This window comes from Nicotiana tabacum, chromosome 17, assembly GCF_000715075.1.
Source record: "Nicotiana tabacum cultivar K326 chromosome 17, ASM71507v2, whole genome shotgun sequence".
In the NCBI taxonomy this organism is placed as follows: domain Eukaryota; kingdom Viridiplantae; phylum Streptophyta; class Magnoliopsida; order Solanales; family Solanaceae; genus Nicotiana; species Nicotiana tabacum.
The window spans coordinates 116,672,538-116,696,029 of NC_134096.1; the positions used below are offsets into that span (position 1 = coordinate 116,672,538).

General features: G+C 37.6%; 2 protein-coding genes across 2 annotated transcripts; both read right to left on the minus strand.

Annotated features, from left to right (window-relative positions):
• Window positions 1-2,828: 2,828 nt before the first annotated feature.
• On the minus strand, window positions 2,829-21,498 carry LOC107810609 (glyoxysomal processing protease, glyoxysomal). Its single transcript, XM_075234917.1, has 14 exons — window positions 21,161-21,498; window positions 21,016-21,062; window positions 20,720-20,906; window positions 20,335-20,382; window positions 20,164-20,244; window positions 19,503-19,646; window positions 12,118-12,240; window positions 11,859-11,962; window positions 6,467-6,552; window positions 6,288-6,382; window positions 5,457-6,198; window positions 4,090-4,276; window positions 3,613-3,704; window positions 2,829-3,418 (listed from the first exon to the last, which is right to left on the minus strand). Exons 1-14 carry the CDS (start codon window positions 21,224-21,226, stop codon window positions 3,156-3,158), a joined length of 2,265 nt encoding a protein of 754 aa, XP_075091018.1. The 5' UTR covers window positions 21,227-21,498; the 3' UTR covers window positions 2,829-3,155.
• Window positions 9,788-11,297, minus strand: LOC142171621 (uncharacterized). Its single transcript, XM_075234918.1, has 2 exons — window positions 10,137-11,297; window positions 9,788-9,904 (listed from the first exon to the last, which is right to left on the minus strand). Exons 1-2 carry the CDS (start codon window positions 11,191-11,193, stop codon window positions 9,816-9,818), a joined length of 1,146 nt encoding a protein of 381 aa, XP_075091019.1. The 5' UTR covers window positions 11,194-11,297; the 3' UTR covers window positions 9,788-9,815.
• Window positions 21,499-23,492: the final 1,994 nt, after the last annotated feature.

Below are 23,492 nucleotides of genomic sequence, written 5' to 3' on the forward strand. Positions count from 1 at the left end.
TAAGTCACTTTATGGACTTAAACAAGCACCCAAACAATGGCATGCCAAATTTGACCAAACAATGTTGACAAGTGGGTTTAAAATCAACGAGTATGACAAATGTGTTTACATTAAAAATACTCCAAGTTATGAAGTCATTGTTTGTTTAAATGTTGATGACATATTGATAATGAGCAAAAATATGACAGATATAAATGTTACTAAGCCCATGTTGGCTAGCAAATTCGACATGAAAGACTTAGGAGTTGCTGATGTGATCTTAGGAATCAAAATTCACAAGACTCCATAAGGTCTAGCATTATCACAGTCTCACTACATTGAAAAGGTACTTGACAAGTTCAAATATTTGGATTTCAAAATTGTCAAGACTCCAATTGACGTGAGTTATGCACTTCAAAAGAATAAAGGTGAAAGTGACTCACAACTGGACTATGCAAGAGTATTGAGAAGTTTTATGTATATCATGAATTATACGCGACCAGATATAGCATGTGCTATTAGCAATCTGAGTCGATTTACAAGTAATCCCAATCTAATACATTGGATGGCAATGAAACGAGTTTTGGGGTATCTGAAACATACCCAAAATTACGCTTTGCATTACAACAAATATCCCTCCGTGATCGAGGGATATAGTGATGCAAATTGGATCACCGGATCATTTGAAGTTAAATCCACAAGTGGATATGTTTTCACAATTGGGAGTGGAGCAGTGTCTTGGAAATCATCCAAACAAATGTGCATCGCCCATTCTACAATGGAATCTGAACTCATAGCTTTAGATAAGGCCGGTGAAGAAGCTGAATGGCTCCGAAATTTCTTGAAAGATATTCCATTTTGGCCCAAACCTTTGGCACCAATATGTATACATTGTGATAATCAAGCGAAAATAGGTAGGGCAGGGAGCGTTATGTATAACGAAAAATCTCATCATATACGATGGAGGCACAATACCGTTAGAAAACTACTCTCTAGTGGTGCTATCACGATTAACTACGTAAAGTCGAGAGATAACGTGTCAGGTCCACTTACAAAAGGCCTATCTAGAGAGGCAGGTGAATGATCATCAAAGGGAATGGGGTTAAGGCCTAGGACAAGTCATTATGGCGGTAACTCTACCTAGCAGACTGGAGATCCCAAGAGCTAGGTTCAAAGAGATCAAACAAAGTTATGAATGGAGGTTCAACATTGTCAAATAACTCAACCCATTCTCGCGATGAAGACAATGTTCAGAAATCGAGGTAAAGCATTAAGGTTTTTTTATGAGTCAATAAAGCTTAAAGCTTTTTAATGATTTGCTAAGTCTGGCAGGATATGACCAGATAGTGTGTCTATAGGATTACACGTTTAGAAATCACTTATGTGAGTGTGAAGTGTAAGCCGCTTCAAGGGAAATGAAAGTAAAGACCCATTCTCTAAGCACTCATGAAACCAGGCGGTGTTCATGGCTGAAACGAACACAACCGTGAGAACCATAGATGGTCAAGGGTTAATTGTGTGACTTATGTTGTCTAGGTATACAACAAAGCTTGACAGTTCAAAGATATCAAATCTACCGATTGACCGAGTATATCCGATATAAGTTCACTACGGAAAGTTCAAAGGGAAACCTACTTATCCAGATGCAATTAATTCTTGCATGTAAAACACACACGCGTCTGTGCATTCCTTTATTTTATAGTCATTCCCCATTCATGTGGGGGATTGTTGGGCTTTTAAGCTTGGTTTAGCTTAATTTTAAGCTTGGTGTAGCTTAAAGAGGGTGAATGGGAAATGGAGGAAAAATAAAATATTTGAGTTTCCCTCCTTGGCAAAGGGACATTGTCCCATATTGGAGGAAGAAAAGGCTTTTGATGGGTATATATACAACTGTTCCTCTTCTAGCTCTTAAAGAGTTAAGAAGAAGGCAAGCATCGCGTCGTCGTCGTCGTTGATGCTCGCTCGGCTCAGCTCGGCTTCGGCTTCGGATTCGGATTTGGTCAAAGATTGATTGATTAATCTTTTTGGACAAAGTTCCTTTCAATTATTTAATTAATTAATTAAATTAATTAACGAAAATTCAATCCGAATAACCCGCGATCCGGTCCGGTCCGGTCCGGCCCGTTTTCTTTCCCGAATTATTTTAAATCCGTTTTTCTGTTTTTCCCGCAATATTTCAACAGAAACATTCCCACCTGTTCAAATAGTTATGGCTATTTCTGAAAGGTTGCAAACCTTTTCAGAAACAGTGCCAAATGGTCTATAAATATGTCTTGAATCCCAGAATCTTTACTTACTAAATTTTTTGATTATCTTCTTCTTCTTCTTCAGCACAATATTTTCGAGTGTGTTTTGCGACCATTGAGTGGTTCAAAATTCACCGGAGTTTTTGGTACCAATACGCTGATAAATTAAATCATTCTATCCGGAGGATAATATTCCAACACCTCGGGTACTTGAGGGGAATAATTTCCTTAAGGACACACTGTGCATTCAATTGGCTCGATTTATTCCAATATTGTTTTTCCTGAATTTATTTCGTGCAACTGGTTCTACTAACTTTTTGTTTTTGTTTCTATTTCAGAAAGTTTAATGGTTTTTATTGTTTATTAGAGTAATACATAGTGAATAACAACTATCAACAACAACCCAGTATAATCTCACTAGTGGGGTTTGAGGAGGGTAGTTTATACGCAGACCTTACCCCTACCCTAGGGTAGAGAGGCTGTTTCCGATAGACCCTCGGCTCCCTCCCTCCAAGAACTCCCCACCTTGCTCTTGGGGTGACTCGAACTCACAACCTCTTGGTTGGAAGTGGGGGGTGAATAACAACTATCTCATAAACCAAATGCAAATACACCCCTCCACCCAAATTTTATACATAAAAGAATAAATCCTCAAGATCAAATACGTACAGTTGACATTTATTGTACAAGTATGGCTATAATCTATTTCACTTATTCATCACAAGCTCGTCTTAACCCCTGGTTGCACATTCAGGCAACTAACATTTATGACAACGAAGAATCTTGGTATACAATCCCAGCTTCGGATGATGCTTCTATGATACATAGCTCCAGTCTTTGGTGATCCTTTTGTCGTCATGGGCGTTTGAAGCATCAGTGTTGTAGCGCCTTATTGCTATCTAACTTGTTTGTGAGACCAATGGTACACTATCATAACTTACTGTGCACGAGCTTATTTGAAAGACGTTCAACCTTGCCAAGTTGAGTTGCGCTCTTCAGCATTGCCTCGCTGTCAGCTATAAACTTTGCAAACTTAGAACCCTTTGTATCACCATCACTATCTCCTCGAGGAAGCATTGGCAGATGAAGCATAGAGGGACTTTGCTTGGAAGATAAAGGCGGAGTTAATGCCCACACAGAAGAAAGCTGTTCATCTGGTTTGTCAAGATATTCCAATGATAGATTCTGCATGTCTGTCAGGAAGAACAGAACAGAAATATCAGACGTTGGTATCGTGCCTACCAAGTGTTATTCGGAACTGATTTCTTGAGAGTTGCAAAACTTATTAAGAGCTTGCAGATCAAATGTTACTGCTTTTATTCTTCATACGGGAAAAGACCACCCATTATCTGAAAATGGAAGTATCAGGAACAGTCGAATAAAGTACCTTCAACAAACTTGAAGATGGGCTCTAAAGCTGCACATGGAATGCTGAAGTTCAAATGTGGAATGACCGTCCCTCCACCATGTCTAGCATTACTGCATCAAAAATAAAACTACAAGACATGAAGTTTCAACAAGAAAGATATTAATAGATGGAAAAACTATAGAAAGACCATGATATGTGAAGATTAACATAAATGAGATGACTAAAAGATCTTCTGTATGAGATCATTCAAATTGGACACCATTATTTTTCCTGTATGAAAAGCGTATAACCAATATACATTTTTGGTAAGGACAATTAATATACATTCAAACAGGAATATCTTTCTTCAAGGACTTCTCAAAGTACTCCAGGACGCAGTGTACCACAATATCATTAGATTGAACTTCAAGAACAAACACATGTAAATATACATAAGCTGAAAAAGAAATATCCTCAATTATAAGCATCCCCAGTTGTCATCCAAAAGTTAATTACCTTGTTACAAGGGCAATCATGTGTCCTTCTGAATTAACAACAGCTCCACCACTACCACCAGGGTGTACAGCAGCCGTTGTTTCAAGCATTGCCGGAAAATGTTCTCCTAAACTTGATTGGTTGAGCAGAGACCGCTTGGCTTCAACTACCTTAGCTATTGCACCCACACAAGCAGATGGAAGGAAGTCTATATTATAAGAAAAAGTAAGACAAATTACAAATACAACTAAAGAAGTCTAATATAGGTATGAAACATATGAAATAAATATACGTAGTATATCATGTTCAAAATGAAAGAACTTAACAAAATTATTCACATGAAAAGCAATTTAACCTCCAGAACAACATGATTTAGTACTATTGGGCGCACAAAGATAGTCAGTTCCAGAAAATTATGTTCAGCAAAGGTTATGGAACAGACAAGTTATCTGTATCAACGAAAAAAGATGGAACAGACAAGTTAAGATTGCATCAATAAACAATAGTAGCACTTGCAACAACCTAGCTACTATTAAAATATCCTTGAGATACAGCCCGACTCGAATAAGTGAGTTACCAGGAATTTCCTATTCAAAAATCCCATTCTTTAAAGCTGATCATTTGTACTTGCTTTCACAATAGAAAACATCAATTTAATGCTCCAGAAATTTACCTTTTTTCGTGATAACTGATAAGTGACTTCAAAACTCTAGATTTGATTCCCCAATTCCACTTTGTTAGCATAGGTATTAGGTATATATCATTCTTATGGATGAAGATCTGAATTAGTGCCTATGGCTTTTATTAGCCCACGAAAGGAAAACGCTTCTTTTTAATTTCGTCTACCTTTCTCCTTGTTCTGCTAGCCTTGTTTGAGCCCTACAACAACCTCGCTATTCTTAATCTGACGTGCAATTTTTTTTAACCAGAAGATCAAAACACTGACTTGGACTACAAATCAAATTCAGTATCAGTAAACAATGTCTTCACCTAAAAGATTACCCAGTTTTGAGCCCTCCCGACCAATCTGGTTATTATTTCTCCATTGGAAGACACCTCAAGTTCCCTTGCGGAGGCGTCGACATCACCTCATAACTACTCAATCAGTCATCAAATGATCATCATTTGGTGAAGGAAGAAACATCAAGTATTCCAGCAGTAACAAGGACATGAAAATGATATAATACGACCCAATCCTGCAATTGATTATAATGACACTTCAACAAATTCTTAACACAAGAGAAGCAAGGTGGAAGAGAGAGAAATTCAAGATAAACAAAGTTTTTGTAGAATATTCTAAAATTTCAGATTTACTGTGATGCGTGTGTCAAAATAAAAGTAAAGGCAAAAATATTTTATTTAGACAACAAATCTAAAGCAAGATTTACCACATCGTGGTCCAAATAGCCCATGTCCGAGAATGTATGCTTTTGATCCAGGGGACGGGCACATGAAGTCAGCAGTAATGGGACAGAGCTGATCAGGAACTAGCTCAAGTTGTAGTAATGCAACATCCAGAGGTCCTCTGGAGACATGAACTACCTTTGCATTTGTCCATACCCAGGGATCCATAAAATCCAAGCGAACACGAATGATCCTACTGCCTGTCTTTGCCAGGTTAACTCTAAAGCTACCTTGCTCATTGTCAACCAAGAAATGCGGAGTTTTTAGTTCCTTTTGAATCAAATGTTTATTCCTACTCTGAATGTCAAATTTCTCAACCCCTGGATGCTCAGATTGATCAGAAGGGATGAGAACTACATCAGATTTGGTGTTATATCCTGAACCGTTTACAGATGTTTTTCCAAATCTCCATGGCTCTAGAAGATGAGCATTTGTAAGAAGAAGACCCTGCTTGTTGAGCAAAACTCCAGAAGCCCATGCTCCATCATCAACAGTGATAAGGCAGATAGATGTCATTGCCTTCTCAATCAAGGATGGGGGAACAGGATCTATTAGGAGATGCTCTCGAGTATCATTGGAAGGTCCATTCCGAATATTATTGGAGGGTGATTCATTTTTAACACTGATTAGGTTTCCATTATCAAAATGGATCTTTCTCCTAGTTTGTAGCTCTTCTTTAAGCAGGCTACCACAAGCAGATGTAATAGCTTCCCATGGAATCACCATCTGCCACCCAATGCTTCAATTTCAAATTAAAGCAATTTATGTGAAGATAGATCTCAGCAAGAACATAGAGCACATTATGAAATGTTTACCTGAATTTCAGCAGCAGTAGCCCTTTGTCTGAGTGGCCGAGACAGAACACCAATAAGCTCTGCATGTTCCCCTAACACTGGGCTACCTTCCATTCCTGAAACATAAGGCACCATACGTTATCAGGTACCCAAAGATGGAAAGGATTAATTAACTAAAGTTGCAAGGCAAAAGCTCAAACCAGGGAGACAACGGATGTCAGCAATCAACAGTGCTTTATTCTGTGGACTAGGTGGATAGCTGTTTGCAATGGACCCAACTGATATGCTGCATAGCAACAAAAGACCAAATTGAGCTTTAACAAGGAGATGTAACAAGAATCAAAGCGAATACTAATCCTAAGTATGATCACAACTTGGCAGACAAATAATCATCGAACAACATCTGCATACACCAGATACAGCTTATACAGCTTACTCAAGGAAAAATGAGCTAAAACATCTTTAGCACTAGCAACAAGAATTACACCAGTGCTTTCAGATTCAGAGAGTCTATTAACACAGCACAAATGTTCAGTCATCATACATTTTGATGCTGACAAGCAAGGATGGAAAGATACAAGAAAGTAGTAATTCCAACATATGATAGAAACTGTGAGAAAGCACGGGAGAAAATATATTATTGATATTAGATACTCAACACAATACAAGAGGTCCTTTTTTATAGCTATACTCTACAAGGACATATTATTCATATTCCAATGTGGGACAAGACTACATTATCTACATATCTGTAAACTAACACCCCCCTCAAGCCGGTGCATACAAATCATATGTACCGAACTTGTTACATATATAACCAATACGAGGACCAGTGAGGGACTTGGTGAAAATATCTGCAAGCTGATCATTCGACCTCACAAACTTTGTAGCAATCTCTCCTGAAAGTATCTTTTCTCTGACGAAGTGACAATCAATCTCAATGTGTTTAGTTCTCTCATGGAACACCGGATTTGATGCAATAGGAAAGGTAGCTTGATTATCGCACACAAGTTCCATCCAACTGATTTCACCAAATTTCAACTCCTTGAGCAATTGGTTGGTCCAGACTAGCTCACATGTTGCCATAGCCATTGCTCGATATTCTGCTTCTGCACTAGACCGAGCAACTACATTTTGTTTCTTGCTCTTCCAAGACACCAAATTTTCCCCTACTAAAACACAATATCCAGACGTAGAACGTCTATCAGAAGGTGATCCTGCCCAATCAGCATATGAGTATCCAACGATCTACTCATGACCTCGATCCTCAAACAGTAACCCTTTGCCTGGAGCCGATTTTATATACCGAATAATGCGGACAACTGCATCCCAATGACTATCACAGGGAGAATTCATAAACTGACTTACAACACTCACAGGATAAGAAATGTCGGGTCTAGTCACTGTGAGATAATTTAATTTACCAACCAGCCGCCTATAGCTTGCAGGATCGCTAAGCGGCTCCCCCTGTCCTGGCAGAAGTTTAGAATTCAGATCCATCGGAGTGTCAACAGGTCTGCAACCTATCATCCATGTCTCCTCAAGAATGTCTAAAGCATATTTTCTTTGAGAAATAACAATACCTGCGCTAGACTGAGCAACCTCAATACCTAGAAAGTACTTCAATCTACCTAGATCCTTAGTTTGTAAGTGCTGGAAGAGATGCTGCTTCAGATTGGTAATACTATCCTGATCATTGCCAGTAATAACAATATCATCAACATAGACTACCAGATAAATACAGAGACTTGAAGCAGAGTGCCGATAAAACACAGAGTGATCAGCTTCACTACGATTCATGCCAAACTCCTGGATAACCATGCTGAACTTACCAAACCAGGCTCGAGTAGACTGCTTTAGACCATAAAGTGACTGACGCAAGCGACATACAAGGTCACGAGACCCCCCCGAATAACAAAACTAGGTGGTTGCTCCATATAAACCTCATCCTCAAGATCACTGTGAAGAAAGGCATTCTTAATGTCCAGCTGATAGAGAGGCCAATGACGAATCGTGGCCATGGATAGAAAAAGGCGGATTGATGCTACTTTAGCCACGGGAGAGAAGGTATAACTGTAATCGAGCCCAAATATCTGAGTATATCCTTTGGCAACAATACGGGCCTTAAGTCAATCAACTTGGCCATCGGGATCTACTTTGACTGCATAAACTCAACGACAACAAACAGTAGATTTACCTTAAGGAAGAGGAACAAGCTCCCAAGTACCACTTGTATGTAAAGCAGACATCTCGCCACTTATAGCCTGTCACCATCTTGGATGAGACAACGCTTCACCTGTAGACTTAGGGATGGAAACCGAGGACAAAGAAGATATAAAAGCATAATGGGGAGATGACAGACAATGATAACTTAAACCGACATAATGGGGATTAGGATTAAGTATGGTCTGTATACTTTTCCGAAGTGCAATCGGTGTACAAGGAAGAGACAAGTCCGCAGTAGGAGCAGGGTCAGGTGCAGGACGAGAACCAATTGGGCCTGATGTAGGGCGCGGACAACAATGATAAGTCAAGAGTGATGTTCCTGTGACTGGGGATGTAGGAGGAACAACACTAGACTCCTCAACGGTTGGTATGGGTGAAACTTCTATGGTCGAAGGTAGAGGAGGAGCTATAGCAAACTCCTCAAAGGTCGGTATAGGTAATACCTCAAATATATCATGGTGGTCAGCAGAGGTAAAGAAAGGTTTAGACTCAAAAATGTGACGTCAGCTGACATAAGGTACCTACGAAGATCAGGGGAATAACAACGATATCCCTTCTGAACACGAGAATAACCAAGGAAGACACACTTATCTTTACCAGGGTCTAAGTTATGAACAAAACACGTGCTCCCAAAAACACAAGGTGGAAGAAAGTATAAGGGAGATTGGGGAAACAATACTGAATGCGGAATCTGATCCTTGATGGGAGATGAAGGCATCCGATTAATCAAATAACACGTTGTGAGAACTGCATCTCCCCAAAAACGCAACGGAACACGAGATTCAATTAGAAGTGTGCGAGCAGTCTCAATAAGGTGCCTATTCTTTCTCTCTGCAACCCCATTTTGCTGAGGGGTATAAGGACAAGATGTCTGATGAATAATTCCTTGAGAAGTCATAAACTGCTGAAACTGAGAAGATAAATATTCTAAGGCATTATCACTGCGAAAAATGCGAATAGAAACACCAAATTGGTTTTTGATTTCAGCACAGAAACTCTGGAATATAGAAAATAACTCAGAACGATCTTTCATTAAGAAAAGCCAAGTACATCTTGAATAATCATCAATAAAACTAACAAAATAACGAAATCCCAAGGTTGAACTGACTCTACTAGGACCCCATATATCAGAATGAACTAAGGAGAAAACAGACTCTGCATGACTCTCAACACTACGCGGAAAGGAGGCTCGGGTATGTTTCCCAAGCTGACACGACTCACAATCTAATGTAGATAAACTAGATAAACTAGGCACCATCTTCTGAAGTTTGGATAAACTCGGATGTCCTAAACGTCTGTGGATTAGTTCTGGAGGATCTGTAACTAGACATGTTGTGGAAGGACTGAGTGAGTTAAGGTAGTAAAGGCCTTCTGATTCACGTCCTGTACCAATTGTGTCCCGTACTGCGGTCCTGCATAATAAAAGAATCGTCAATAAAATATATACAATGGAGGGCACGAGTCAACTGACTAACAGATGCAAGACTAAAAGGACAGCCAGAGACATAAAGAACGGAATCTAGGGTGATAGAAGACAAGGATTAGCTTGTCCAACTCCTTTTGCCTTAGTTTGACATCCATTGGCTAAAGTAACAGTGGAAAGAGACTGTGAATATACAATATTCGACAAAAGTGATATATTACCAGAGATGTGATCAGAAGCGCCTGAGTCCATGACCCATGGTCCAAAAGTACTAGACCGGGAAACACAAGCAAAAGAATTACCAGCAACAGAAGTATCAGTCTGAGCAACCGAGGCTACTTGTGGAGATGTCTTCTTACTTGCACGATACTGAATGAGCTCATTATATTCTTCTTTAGATAAAGAAAATCCCTGATTACCTGTAGTCTCGGTCTGAGCAATGTAAGCATTTTTGGGTGAACGACCATGTAAGAAATAGCACATTTCACGAGTGTGTCCAAGTTTGTGACAATAAGAACACTTGGGTCTAGATCTTCCAAAACGACCTCCTCTTCGTCTATTCTCCATAGTTTGAGACGCCCGAACATCCACTATCTGGGATGCGAGAACAGAGGAATCAAGTATTTGTGATGAGATCACTGGGTGACTTGGTGCTGCAGCAAGGCGGAGTAATCGAGAGAATAATTCATCAACTGTGGGGACAGTCAGACTAGCCAAAATCTGGTCGCATACTGAATCAAGATCATTAGGAAGTCCAGCGAGTGTAAGAACTAGAAACATCTTATGTCGCTGCTCTTGTTGTTTTTCAACACTAGCAGAAACTGGCATGAACTTCTCAAATTCCTCCATGACTGCCTGTACTTGACCCAAGTAAGTAGACATATCTAATTCCTGCTTCTTTAAGTTTGTCATCCGCGATATCATATCATAGAAGCGAGATATGTCATTAGTGTATAAGGCACGAGCCTTTGCCCAAACTAAATAACATGTCTGGAATGGACGAAACAAGGGCATCAACTTGAAATCAATAGATCGCCACAAGATGCTACATAACTGAGCATCGATCTTTGCCCAAAGTGCTATCGCCTTTTCATCTCCTTCGCTAGACTGTTTGATTAGATGACCTTGAACACCTTGACCTTTACACCACAATTCGACAAACGAAGCCCAAGCTAAGTAGTTTGAACTTCTCATTAAAGGTTCCGAGGTAATCATAACACTAGAGCTTCCATAACTCATGTTTCTAGACCCAAAAACATCAAATCTCAAAGACATCATTGCAAATTATTACCAAATAAGAGAGAATCAACTGTAATCCACTGAAACAGAGTAAGGAAATAATGTAGTCGTCGGAATCTCACTATAGCTGCCGGAAAAAAAACATTATTCACGCCGGAAAAATATAAAAGTGGTCGGAATTTGGTGTAACCTGAAGGGGTAGGCTCGGAATTCCCTTGCGAACAATCTGTCCCAAGGAAATTTTTCCAAAAAGTGACCGGAAAGGGCCCCACGCGCCGGCGCGTGACGTCAGAACTTCGCCGGAAAATTTTCTTCATGCGGCGCGTGGGAGCGCGTGGAGGGTCTTCTGACGGAGATATTTTTATGGGTTGGTCGCCGGAGGCTGATCTACTTCGTGGTGGTGTTGGTTTTTGCACAACACTGAAGAAAAATGACTTTTTTTTTTACTAAGGCAAACCTATGTTTGCCGAAAAAAAGACTTCTGGTTGACTGATTTCTCTTCCCGGAGTCGCTGGAATTTATGCACAACGATAAATCTCTCAGGATTGCTCTGATACCATGTGAGAAAGCACGGGAGGAAATATATTATTGATATTAGATACTCAATACAATACAAGAGGTCCTTATTTATAACTATACTTTATAAGGACATATTACTCTTATTCCGATGTGCAAACTAACGGAAACAATAGCAAAGCAACTACCTGTTGAAAAAGTGACTGGGAGACAAGATGCCGAAAGGAGAACCCATGCCCAGAAGAAGATCACCTCTCCTACTCCAAGTAGACACTTTTAATGTAGGCAAGTCCTGAAAGGAAATACCTATGCAGTCATTATCATCAAAAACCTACTAAATGGAGCTTTCAAAAATTACCAGCAAAAAAGCAAGCCCATTCAGCAAAATGCAATGCCATGCTTCATTTCACAAGTTTGATGCCACTTAGTGCAGTAAAAGCCTGAAACCTCATATGGATTTGAAGAAACTCTGAGAAGAGCAATTCTTGTAGTTGATGTTCCTATCACACTTGGCAGGCTGGACTGCGCCTCCATCATTGGAGTTTGACTTGGGAAAGAAATTTGCTCAACCTGAAATTATAAGTTGACAGTTCCTGTTAAAAAAATAGTCAATCTACAAAATCAATCTCCGTGGTCCTTTGAGACTATCATCTCATAGACCTTTGGCTATGAAGACTAGAATACTTTGTGCAAACATTGCTTGGGCCATCTTGAACATAGTGCTAGGGACAATTGGAGATGCCATCGTCGAAGAACACCACGGTAAGAGTTCCTTATGTCATGCCATTTTGCACTTGACAGCGTGAGACTCAAATGTGCTCCTTTCCAATAACACTGCCGAATGCTTATACAATTACAAATATGTAACCGGAGTAGCTTACTGAGTTGGAGTTCATAATATGAATTATTTTAAGAAATGCCTCCAAGTTTTAGGGGTGGTAGACTACCTTGTATTCAGACGCGGGGAGGTGATATCCAATCATTAATCTTTGAATTGGAATTAGGTGGTGAGACATTCTATGATGATAAAGAGGCAACTATTTTGGCATGAGTAGAGACATGAAACAATATGATGTCACTCTATTGTAAATATAGGGAGCATGAAATAAGGAACTCATTACATGAATTTCCTTTATTCTCCTATGAAAAGAGGTTATAGAACATATAAAAGGTTCTGCTTGGAAACAACTCAACTGATAATGCAATTAATGCTAAATATATGGAGGAAACTTGCATGTTCCACAACTCGAAGAAGTAAGTGGTGTGCAACACATCTTAGTTCAAATCCATACTGCTCTTATGCCAGAAAAGAGAAAAGAAAAAACAGAACCCTGAAAGTGCAAAGTGGTCATGATTAGACATAAGATGGAAATAAAATGGCATTTCTGCTCAAAAGAAATAGGTGCATGATTTATTTAGTCATTTAAGAATGATAAATGTGCCTTTCAGTTGATAGAACTTTAAAATGTTAGCCTGATAAAATTATAGTTATTTGATGAAGTCTTTTGAAATTTGAACCACAAAGTGGGATCATAGCAGAAGTTAGCTCATGAAAAATGACCAAGGATGCATCCGATCAAAATATGCATGCAAGAGAATTTGGCTTATCTTGGTCTCAGCGACATTTAATTATCTTTGAATGGAAGTATTGTCATGTTAATCCTATTTATTGATATAAATAGAATTGTATTTAAAGTGAATGTCTATATTTTAGAGAGATTTTAGGGTTAGCTACATGGTGGCTAAGTTACTTTTTCCCTATAAATAGAGGGGTTTTATTCCATTGTAATTCATCTCAAATCAATAAGAATTCTCTCTCTTTCTTTGCAATATTCTTCTTTATTGTTTCATTACACGTTATCAGCACGAGACTCTACCGTTTCAAGAAGCCCTTTGAGAAGACTAAGGTATAACTTTTCTCCTCTTTTAATTATGACTGATATTATGAAAAGAAAGTTTGATGCCCGTGAAATTTCGGCAAGAACTATATGACATGGGTGTTGGATGCTGAAATCCATTTAGATGCAATGGGTCTTGGAGACACCATTAAAGATAAAAATAAAGCATCTACCCAAGACTGCCAAGGCCTTGATTTTCTTGCGTCATCACCTTGATGAAGGGTTGAAAATAGAATATCTCTCAGTCAAAGATCCACGTGTTCTGTGGAATGGCTTAAAAGAAAGAGATGACAACTTAAAGTTGGTCACACTTCCACAATCACGATACAATTGGGCTCATATGAGGCTCCAAGACTTTAAGTCTGTTTCTGAATACAATTCTGCAATGTTCAGAATTACTTCTAAATTGAAACTCTGTGGAGATAGTATCACAGACTATGATATGCTTGAAAAAAAGTTCACAACATTTCATGCCTCCAATATGGTCCTGCAACAGCAGTACCGAGAGAAAAGTTTCAAGAAGTAATCTGAGTTGATTTCTCTTCTCCTTGTGGCTGAACGAAACGATGACTTGCTCATGAGAAATCACGATAATCGACCTATTGGGTCTACACCATTGCTTGAAGCGAATGAGGTGCATTCCCATTATGCTAAGCGTGGACAAGATCGTGGCCCTATTCGTGGCCGAGGCCGTGGTCGTGACCGTGGCGAAAGAAGAAATTTTCCTGGTGTTAATCACCCCGCAAAGAAAAATAACCACCAAAAGTGGAAAGGAAAAGATGAGAAGCCAAAGGCAAAGAGTTCATAAACTGAATGCTATCGTTGCGGTGGAAAAAGGCATTGGGCAAATATATGTCGTACATCAAAACATTTGGTTGAACTTTATCAAGCATCTCTAAAGAATAAAGGTCATAAAGTTAATTTTGTCTATGACAATGAATTTGACATCGCCCACTTGGATGTGGCAGATTTCTTTTAGCACCCTGATGGAAAAATAGACCACTTGATCGGTGATGGATTCGTGGTTAAAGATGATTGAGTAGTTTGATTAATGTTTTTTTTGCATATTCGTAGCAACTAGTGAATAAACATTATGTAATCACAGTTCTTTACATGAGTAGTAGTCATTAGTATCAATTAGTACTATTTATTTTATGGAATAGTGTTAGTTCATTTTAATTAAATATAGTTCTAGTATTCTATAACAGATTTTTCGATATTTACTTGTAGTACCAAACAAATGTTGGATCTTTTTTTTCTATCAATAATGACTCAGTTATTTAAAGTACCAACAGTAGTTCGATAATGTTGATGAACCTTGAAAAAATATGCCGCACTTATAATATTTGTTTTCAAGCAAATGGTTTTTCTAAAACATACTTGTTGGTAAAACTATTTGACACTGTTTTGTTTCAAATTGATTTCTTAAACGTCAATTTTTAAACCAAATGAATAGAAATGACTTGCGTCATATTTATAGCTTGCGTCATTGATACACATAACTAGCTATTTTTCTCTGCACATATATTTAAGTCTTAATATATATCACTTAATTATTTCAACCAACATATATGATATAACTTCTATACCTTTGAGTATTTATACTGGTTAGAGAGTTTGACTTAGTATTTGTAGTCATAATTTGAGTTTGCTCGAAATTGCATTAAAAAGTCATTATTGCATCATTGGTTTAACTTTATTTCTTTCCTTTTTCTCTGAAAATACTAATATTTATTCATATACATCTTTTGTATGTCAAACCATGGGAAGCAAATATGGATATCTCTCAAAGCAAACTTGGATCAAAGTTCAATTGTAAATATTAGCTTAATTGATTCATGTACGACACATACAATATTCAAAAGAGAAGAAATATTTCTCTCATTTAAGTATGTGTAAGGCAGATGTTACTATAATTTCTGGTAGTAGTAATCTAATTGAAGGTTCTGGAAGAGCTACTATAACTCTGCATAGGGGAACAATACTTATCATAGATAATAGATAATACAATGTTCTCCTCCAAGTCCAATAGGAACTTGTTGAGTTTTAAAGATATCCGCCGAAATGGATATCATATTGAGACAATAGATGAGAATAACCTTGAATATCTCATCGTTACCAAGAATGTATCTGGCTAGAAAAGGGTTACTAATAAGTTCCCATCTTTGTCTTGTGGCCTGTATTGGACAAGAATTAGTGTAATTGAGGCACATTCTATCGTAAACCAAAAGGTTAATGATTCCAATACTTTTGTGATTTGGCATGATCGATTGGGACATCCTGGATCAATTATAATGAGACAGATTATAGAAAACTCAAATGGGCATCCATTAAAGTAAAGATTCTTTTAAATAATGAATTTTCTTGCACTTCTTGTTATCAAGGCAAGTTAATTATTAGACCATTACAAACAAAGGTTGGGATTGAGTCCCCTACATTTTTGGAACGTATACAAGGGGATATTTGTGGACCTATTCACTCATCTAGTGTGTCGTTTAGATACTTTATGGTCTTAATAGATGCATCTTCTAGATGATCGCATGTGTGCCTATTGTCATCTCGCAACCTGGCGTTTGCAAAATTAATGGCACAAATCATCTGATTACGGTCACAATTTCCCGATAATCCAATTAAGTCTATTAGACTCGATAATGCTGCTAAGTTTTCATCCCAAGCATTTAATGATTATTGCTTATCAATTGGGATAAAAATGGAACATCTTGTAGCTCATGTTCACACTCAAAATGGCCTTGCAGAGTCTTTGATTAAACGTCTGCAGTTAATAGCAAGACCACTACTCATGAACGAGGTTGCCCACTTCTGTTTGGGGTCATGTCATTTTGCATGCAGCAATGCTGGTTCGTATCAGACCGACAAATTATCATAAATATTCTTCGTTGCAATTAGTTTTGGGTCATGAACCTAATACATCCCATTTAAGAATTTTTGGATGCGCAGTATATATGCCTGCAGCACCGCCATACCGCACCAAAATGGGTCCCCAAAGAAGGTTAGGAATATATGTTGGGTTTGAATCGCCCTCCATTATTCGCTACCTCGAAACATTAACGGGGAATTTGTTCACTGCTCGATTTGCAGACTGTCGATTCGATGAGACACTTTTCCCAAAATTAGGGGGAGAAATTGGTGAAACCAAACATGAAATTTTGTAGAAAAATCCATCATTGTCTCATCTTGATCCAGGTGCCTCTATTTGTGAAAAAGAGGTGCAAAAGATTATTCATTTACAGAAAATAGCAAATCAAATGCCAGATGCATTTACGAATCTGAAAAGGATAACGAAATCACATATCCCTGCAGAGAATGTTCCAATCCTTATTAATGTCTCTGTTGGACAATCTTCTAGTGTCATAGCTAATGAGTCAAAAACACGCCTAAAGTCTGGCAGACCATTGGGTTCTAAGGATCGAAATCCTAGAAAAAGAAAAAGAAATGATCAGGATGACACTGCGAAAGAGTCTCATGAAGAAATCCACGATCTAACCAATCCTGAGATTCAAGAGAAAATCAATGAGCTTGACTCAAGAAAATAAGGAACTATCACTAAACCCAATTGATATTGAGACTTGAATCGATTGGATATAGTGGTGGATTATGTCTTTGCATATAATGTTGCATCTAGCATTATGCAAGATAGTGAGGATCTTGAACCTCAATCTGTTGGAGAATGTCGACAAAGACGTGATTGGCCAAAATGGCAAGAAGCAATCCAATCCGAGTTGGATTCACTTGCGAAACGTGAAGTTTTTGGGCATGTAGTCCAAACACCTAATGATGTTAAGCCTGTTGGCTATAAATGGATCTTTGTACGTAAGAGGAATGAGAAAAATGAGGTGCAAAGATATAAGGCACGCCTTGTTGCACAAGGATTTTCACAAAGGCCTGGTGTCGATTATGAAAAGACATATTCACCTGTTATGAATGCAATAACGTTTCGTTATCTCATTAGCTTGGTTGTCCATGAAAAGCTTGACATGCATTTAACGGATGTGGTTACAGCCTACCTTTATGGCTCACTTGATAATGAGATATACATGAAAATTCCCGAAGGATTTAAAATGCCTGACGCACATAATTCAAAGTCCCGGGAAATGTTTTCAATAAAATTGCAAAGATCTTTGTATGGTCTAAAACAATTAGGAAGAATGTGGTATAACCGCCTTAGTAAGTATTTATTGAAGGAGGGTTATATAAATGATGTCATTTGTCCATGTGTTTTTTTAAAGAAAACAACATCGAAATTTGTTGTACATGCCGTATATGTCGATGGCATAAACCGTATTGGAACTCCGATAGAACTCCAAAAGGCAATTGATTATTTAACGAAGGAATTCGATATGAAAGATATCGGAAAGACAAAATTATGTCTCGGTTTGCAAATTGAACATTTGGCAAACGGGATTTTTGTTCATCAATCTGCCTACACAGAAAAGGTATTAAAACGGTTTTACATGGATGAAGCACATCCATTAAGCACTCTGATGGTTGTTCGATCACTTGATGTGAATAAGGATCTGTTCCGACCTCAAGAAAAGAATGAAGAGCTACTTGGTCCTCAAGTACCATATCTTAGTGCAATTGGTGCACTAATGTATCTTGCTAACACTACAAGTCATGACATAACTTTTTCAGTTAATGTCTTAGCAAGATATAGCTTTGCTCCTACAAGGAGACATTGGAATAGAATCAAACACATATTGCGATATCTAAAAGTGACTACCGATATGGGCTTATTTTATGGCAATGATTGCAGTCCCAATCTTGTTGGTTATGCCGACGCTGAGTATTTATCCGACCCACACAAGGCTCGATCTCAAACAGGCTTATGCGTTTACATGTGGAGGCACTGTCATATCTTGGCGGTCGACTAAGCAATCAATCGTGGCTACTTCATCTAATCATGCTGAGATAATTGCTATTAATGAAGCAAGTCGAGAATGTGTATAGTTGAGGTCTATAATACATCTTATTCAAGACAAATGTAGTTTGAAGTGTGACAAACTACCCACGATTTTGTATGAAGACAGCGCAGCATACATAGCCCAATTGAATGGAGGATTCATAAAAGAAGATAGGACAAAGCACATTTCACCAAAGTTATTTTTCACACATGATCTTCAAAAGAATGGTGATATCAATGTGCAACAGATTCGTTCAAGTGATAATATGGCTGATTTGTTCACCAAATCTCTACCGACGTCAACCTTCAAGAAGCTAGTGTATAAGATTGGGATGCGAAGGCTTAAAAATGTGAATTGATGCTCTCATCAGGGGAGTTGATACGCGTTGTACTCTTTTTCCCTTACAAGGTTTTGTCCCACTGGGTTTACCTTGCAAGGTTTTTAACGAGTCAATCAAAAAACGTATTATTAAACATGTGTACTCTTTTTCCTTCACTAGAATTTTTTTCCACTGGGTTTATTTTTAGTTAAGGTTTTAACGAGGCACATTATCTGTTGAATAGACATTCAAGGGGGAATGTTATAAATAGAATTGTATTTAAGGTGAATGTCTATATTTTAGAGAGATTTTAGGGTTTGTTACTTGGTGGCTAAGTCACTTTTTCCCTATAAATAGAGGGGATCTATTCCATTGTAATTCATCTCAAATCAATAAGAATTCTCTCTCTTTCTTTGCAATATTCTTCTTTATTGTTTCATTACATTTATGACTATGTTGTGCATTAATGAAACAATCACCTTATTCAATAATAACACAGCTAGATAGTGTCAGGAGTATTTAGAAAGCGAGTGAGACGCTCAGACACATCTATCAATAGGTTGTACCAATCATATATAGATGAAGATACAGAGACTATGGTTACCACATTTACTCATTTATACATAAAAGTACAGAGATTGTTATGGGTACACATTTACTGCATGTAAGTGCCAAACATAGGAAACATCATACCTGTGTCCGCTTATTGTTAGTAAATGATTGACGGGAATTTCCATAGGCAGCTAGGGACCAACCAACCTCCCACCCATGTTCAATTGAACTAGACGAACCTTCAACTAAGGACTGGACAGCAGCAGATGACACAGGGATTTCAACCTTCAGCAAGAACACCAGATAGACGGTGTCAAGTGCAACTTTTACGTTTCATCAGTAACAAAATAGCGACAAAGAAGAACACCAGCCATAAAAGTGATAAGTTAACCCATGCTAAAAACTAGGATAAAGGGGTTCAAAACTAGGTACTCCTTCTCCATTTTATACGGCACATTTTCTTTTTTAGTATGTTCCAAAAAGAATAGAACCCTTCTCTATTTGGAATATCTTAAAACTTTAAACTTCCCATTATACCTTAATGACATGATCTTATAGCCATAGAAGTGTTATGAAATGTTTAAAACCACAACTTCTAAAGGTACTTTGGTATGTGTCAAAAAACTTTTGTTCACAAAACACCAGATGACATCAAACTAGAATTTATATGCATGCATCAAAATGAGAGCACTTAACAATTCAATATTGCAAATAAAAAACATATATATGATAAAGTTACAGGTTTTATGATAATCAGCATTCAGATTACAAAATCCTTTTCGGTCTCCTACTAAAAGCCTACCACTCTTAGGAGTTCTGCAGGTAGCCAGTTCAAACCCTCATTGTTAGTCACTTTGATATCATTCTGCAATGTATTTCCTCCCTGTGAACCACGAGTAGGACATCCAATGTCAATTTAATATATCAATGAACCTAAAAAAACGTATTTTCTTCAGTAGGTTCAAATAAATACCTCCCGCAGTATATCAATTTGAGTACCAGGAATCAGCTCCGGCTTATCCTGCCAGATGGTACATCGTAAAAGAATTATGAAAAAGCATAACGACAAAGAAATACTCATGTTGTTCCATTTTATACTACATCCATTCAAAAAACTACCTTTCTATACATAGAATTTTTTTAATCTTGTAATTCTCGTTTTGCACTTAATGGCATGCTCTTATAGGAATTGACATGGCATGTTAAAGACAACTACATAACTTCTTACACATGTAATTAAATATGTGTCAAAAGTGGTTCTTTCTTTATTAAACTCCTCCTCCGATCAAACACCATCATATACAATGAAACCAAACGGAGGGAGTAATTATCAACTGAAAAAAGACTAAAGATCCAACCTTTGATATGTCCCCTCTATCCTGTTGTACAACAAATGGCTCAATAACAGAACCAACAGTTAAAACCAAGAAGTGACCTCCAAAAGAGTGCAACTTGCTTTCACCTTGAATCTGCTTAGACACTGAAGCATTAACAAAGGAACTGGGCAAAAGCATCCCAGATGCTGATAGTGTCGTCTTCCCAGAACTACACCACAAAATTACAACCCAAATTTAAAATTTTCAGTTCAAAATACATAAAATAAACAACTGTAATATACAAAAATAGAGAGAGAGAGCTATGTAAAATCACTTACTTGTACAGGTGGAAAGCATGTTTTCGCATTTTTAGACCCTTCGGGTCCTTCAAGAAGAAGAATTATTGTTATTTCAAAAACCAATTAGTAAAATAAGCAAAGTGATTTAAAATTATAGTATCTTGACTTAAGAAAAGGGACTCACCGGGCCTTGAATTCTGACCATGACGGCATAATTGCGGGCAACATCGACCACTTCAGGAAGACCCATGACAAGAATAATTTAGGGGTCTGCTGCCGCTGGGAGCTTAATTATGGCAATAATTTGGTGAATCCAAACATGGTTGCCGGGAAGCTATGGGCTGACCACGGCAGTTGGATTGCGGTTCACCACTTTCGAGGCAAGCGGAACTATCTGCTTTTTTACCAAGTATTAAATATTTATTTATTAGTCCTGTTTCCGGTTCTTTTTCCTTTTCTTTTTGTTTTTGTATTTTTCGGGTTGACTAGAGTGGGAATCGCAGGGAAAATATTTTCCCCCTTTTTTCTGTGTTCTTTTTCCTTCTTTTTGACGCATGAACTTGAATACAGCGCAAATTCACTTTGGACATAAGAAACGTAAAAATAAGAAAAAAAAGTTGTGTTTGGTAAGAATGAAATTATTTTCTGAAAAATATCTTTCAATTTTTTTTATTTACTATAATAACAATAACAACGACGATCCAGTAAAATCTAATAGTGGGGTATGGGAAGGGTAATGTGTACACAGACCTTACTCCTACCAGAGGGGATAGAGAGGTTGTTTCCGAAAGACCCTGATCAAAAAAACGAAAAGAGGCAATATACCAGTACCATCAATAGAAACCATGAAACAAATAACAGTATCACCAGAACCAGAAAATAGATGAATAACAAAACAATAACCAGTAGATAAAGCCCGACACTAAGAGGATTAATTTTTAATATTTGATTGTCTTAAATGTTTTAAAAATTATTTACTTAAAATAAAATATTTTTTCTGTAAATAATGAAAAAAACAACTTCTCTAGCAGAGGGATGGAAGCCATGGGAAATATTTTCCAAAAATCTTCCATGATATTTCCAACGCATGATTACATATTTTTAAATTTTGTGTAGAAAAATTTTCACAAAAAAATAAAACATACAAAACAAGCATTTTTTTTTTGCTAATAAATATAGTTTTAGATTAAAATAAAACTTTAATTTTAATGAATACATTAAACATGCAATTTCTTACCCTGGTTAATTGAAAGATGGAAGAGCTTTTCATTTTTTTAAGGAGCAAAGTTAAAATCTTTTGACTAAAGGGAAATGTGACAATGTAAGTCACACAAGAGGTTCTGGCAGCATTATACTCATAAGCTTATTATATCAAGTTAGTTAGTAACTTTAGTCATTTTCATTTATATATCTGATCAAGTGCAGTCCTTTTTTTATTTATTTGGTAGTATAATTAACTCAAAACATACAAAAATTGCAAGCAAGTTATGCTCAATTTTTTGCTTCTAAGCCGAGTTTGAAAAATTCAAATATGTAATTTGTGTACGGGTAAAACCGAGGTCGGTGTTCGATCGAGCTTGAGAAACGGAGGGCCAAGGTCGGTACATCTGTAATAGGGTAAAAATCGAAGTCCGAGGTTCGATCTGACATCCAACATGGTAAGCTGAGGGCGGAATATAATATTCAAAATCGGGCCCAAAGCATCATCAAAACTAGCCATCGAGATTATCAGATTTGCCCTCGAGTCTGCCGAAAGCATAACCGGCCATGTTTCTAATGGTCTCGGAGAAAGCTCTGCCAACTCATTCGACAAGGGTCCGTGATTCTTGTCATTAACCAGTCATTATGACAGAAATTACGGAATTAGTCAAAAAGGGAACCAACGGTCTTCAAAATCAAGGGCTTATATTTTTTATAGTACAATTAAATAATACCCTAAAGAGTAGGTCTCCCTCAATATATAAAGGGGATTTGACAATCCATGAAGGACATTGTAACATATACTGATAAGTAATACATTCTCTAAGTTGTTACTCTTTGATATTTTGGTGTCAAATAAAGTGCATTCAATTCAAGGGTGGCCTGCTTGCCTAAGTCGAAATAATCCAACTCACGAGGTTTACGGTTAATCTATCGTTATTTATTTCAATCTTAATCTAATTTATCACTTTGTATCAGGTTAATCCACATGTCCTTATAACCACTAACAAATTCAATTGTTATCCGATTTTGAGGGTAAACAGTTTGGTGCCCACCATGGAGCTAAGGATAATATTAGTTATTTGATACAAATCTTCATAACACACACTACTTTACGCTTGCTCTTTGAAGTATCTTTGATTTTATGCTAAAAATGTCAAACTCTCAATTAGCACCCTTACATATCGACAACGAGTCTGGTCATCAGGGTGAGAATAACAACATAGCGCCCGGTAACGTAGGGCCACCCGCTGGTCCTGTAGGAATTTCGATCGCATATCCGATTGATGTTAATTCACATGTGGCGATCGACGCCA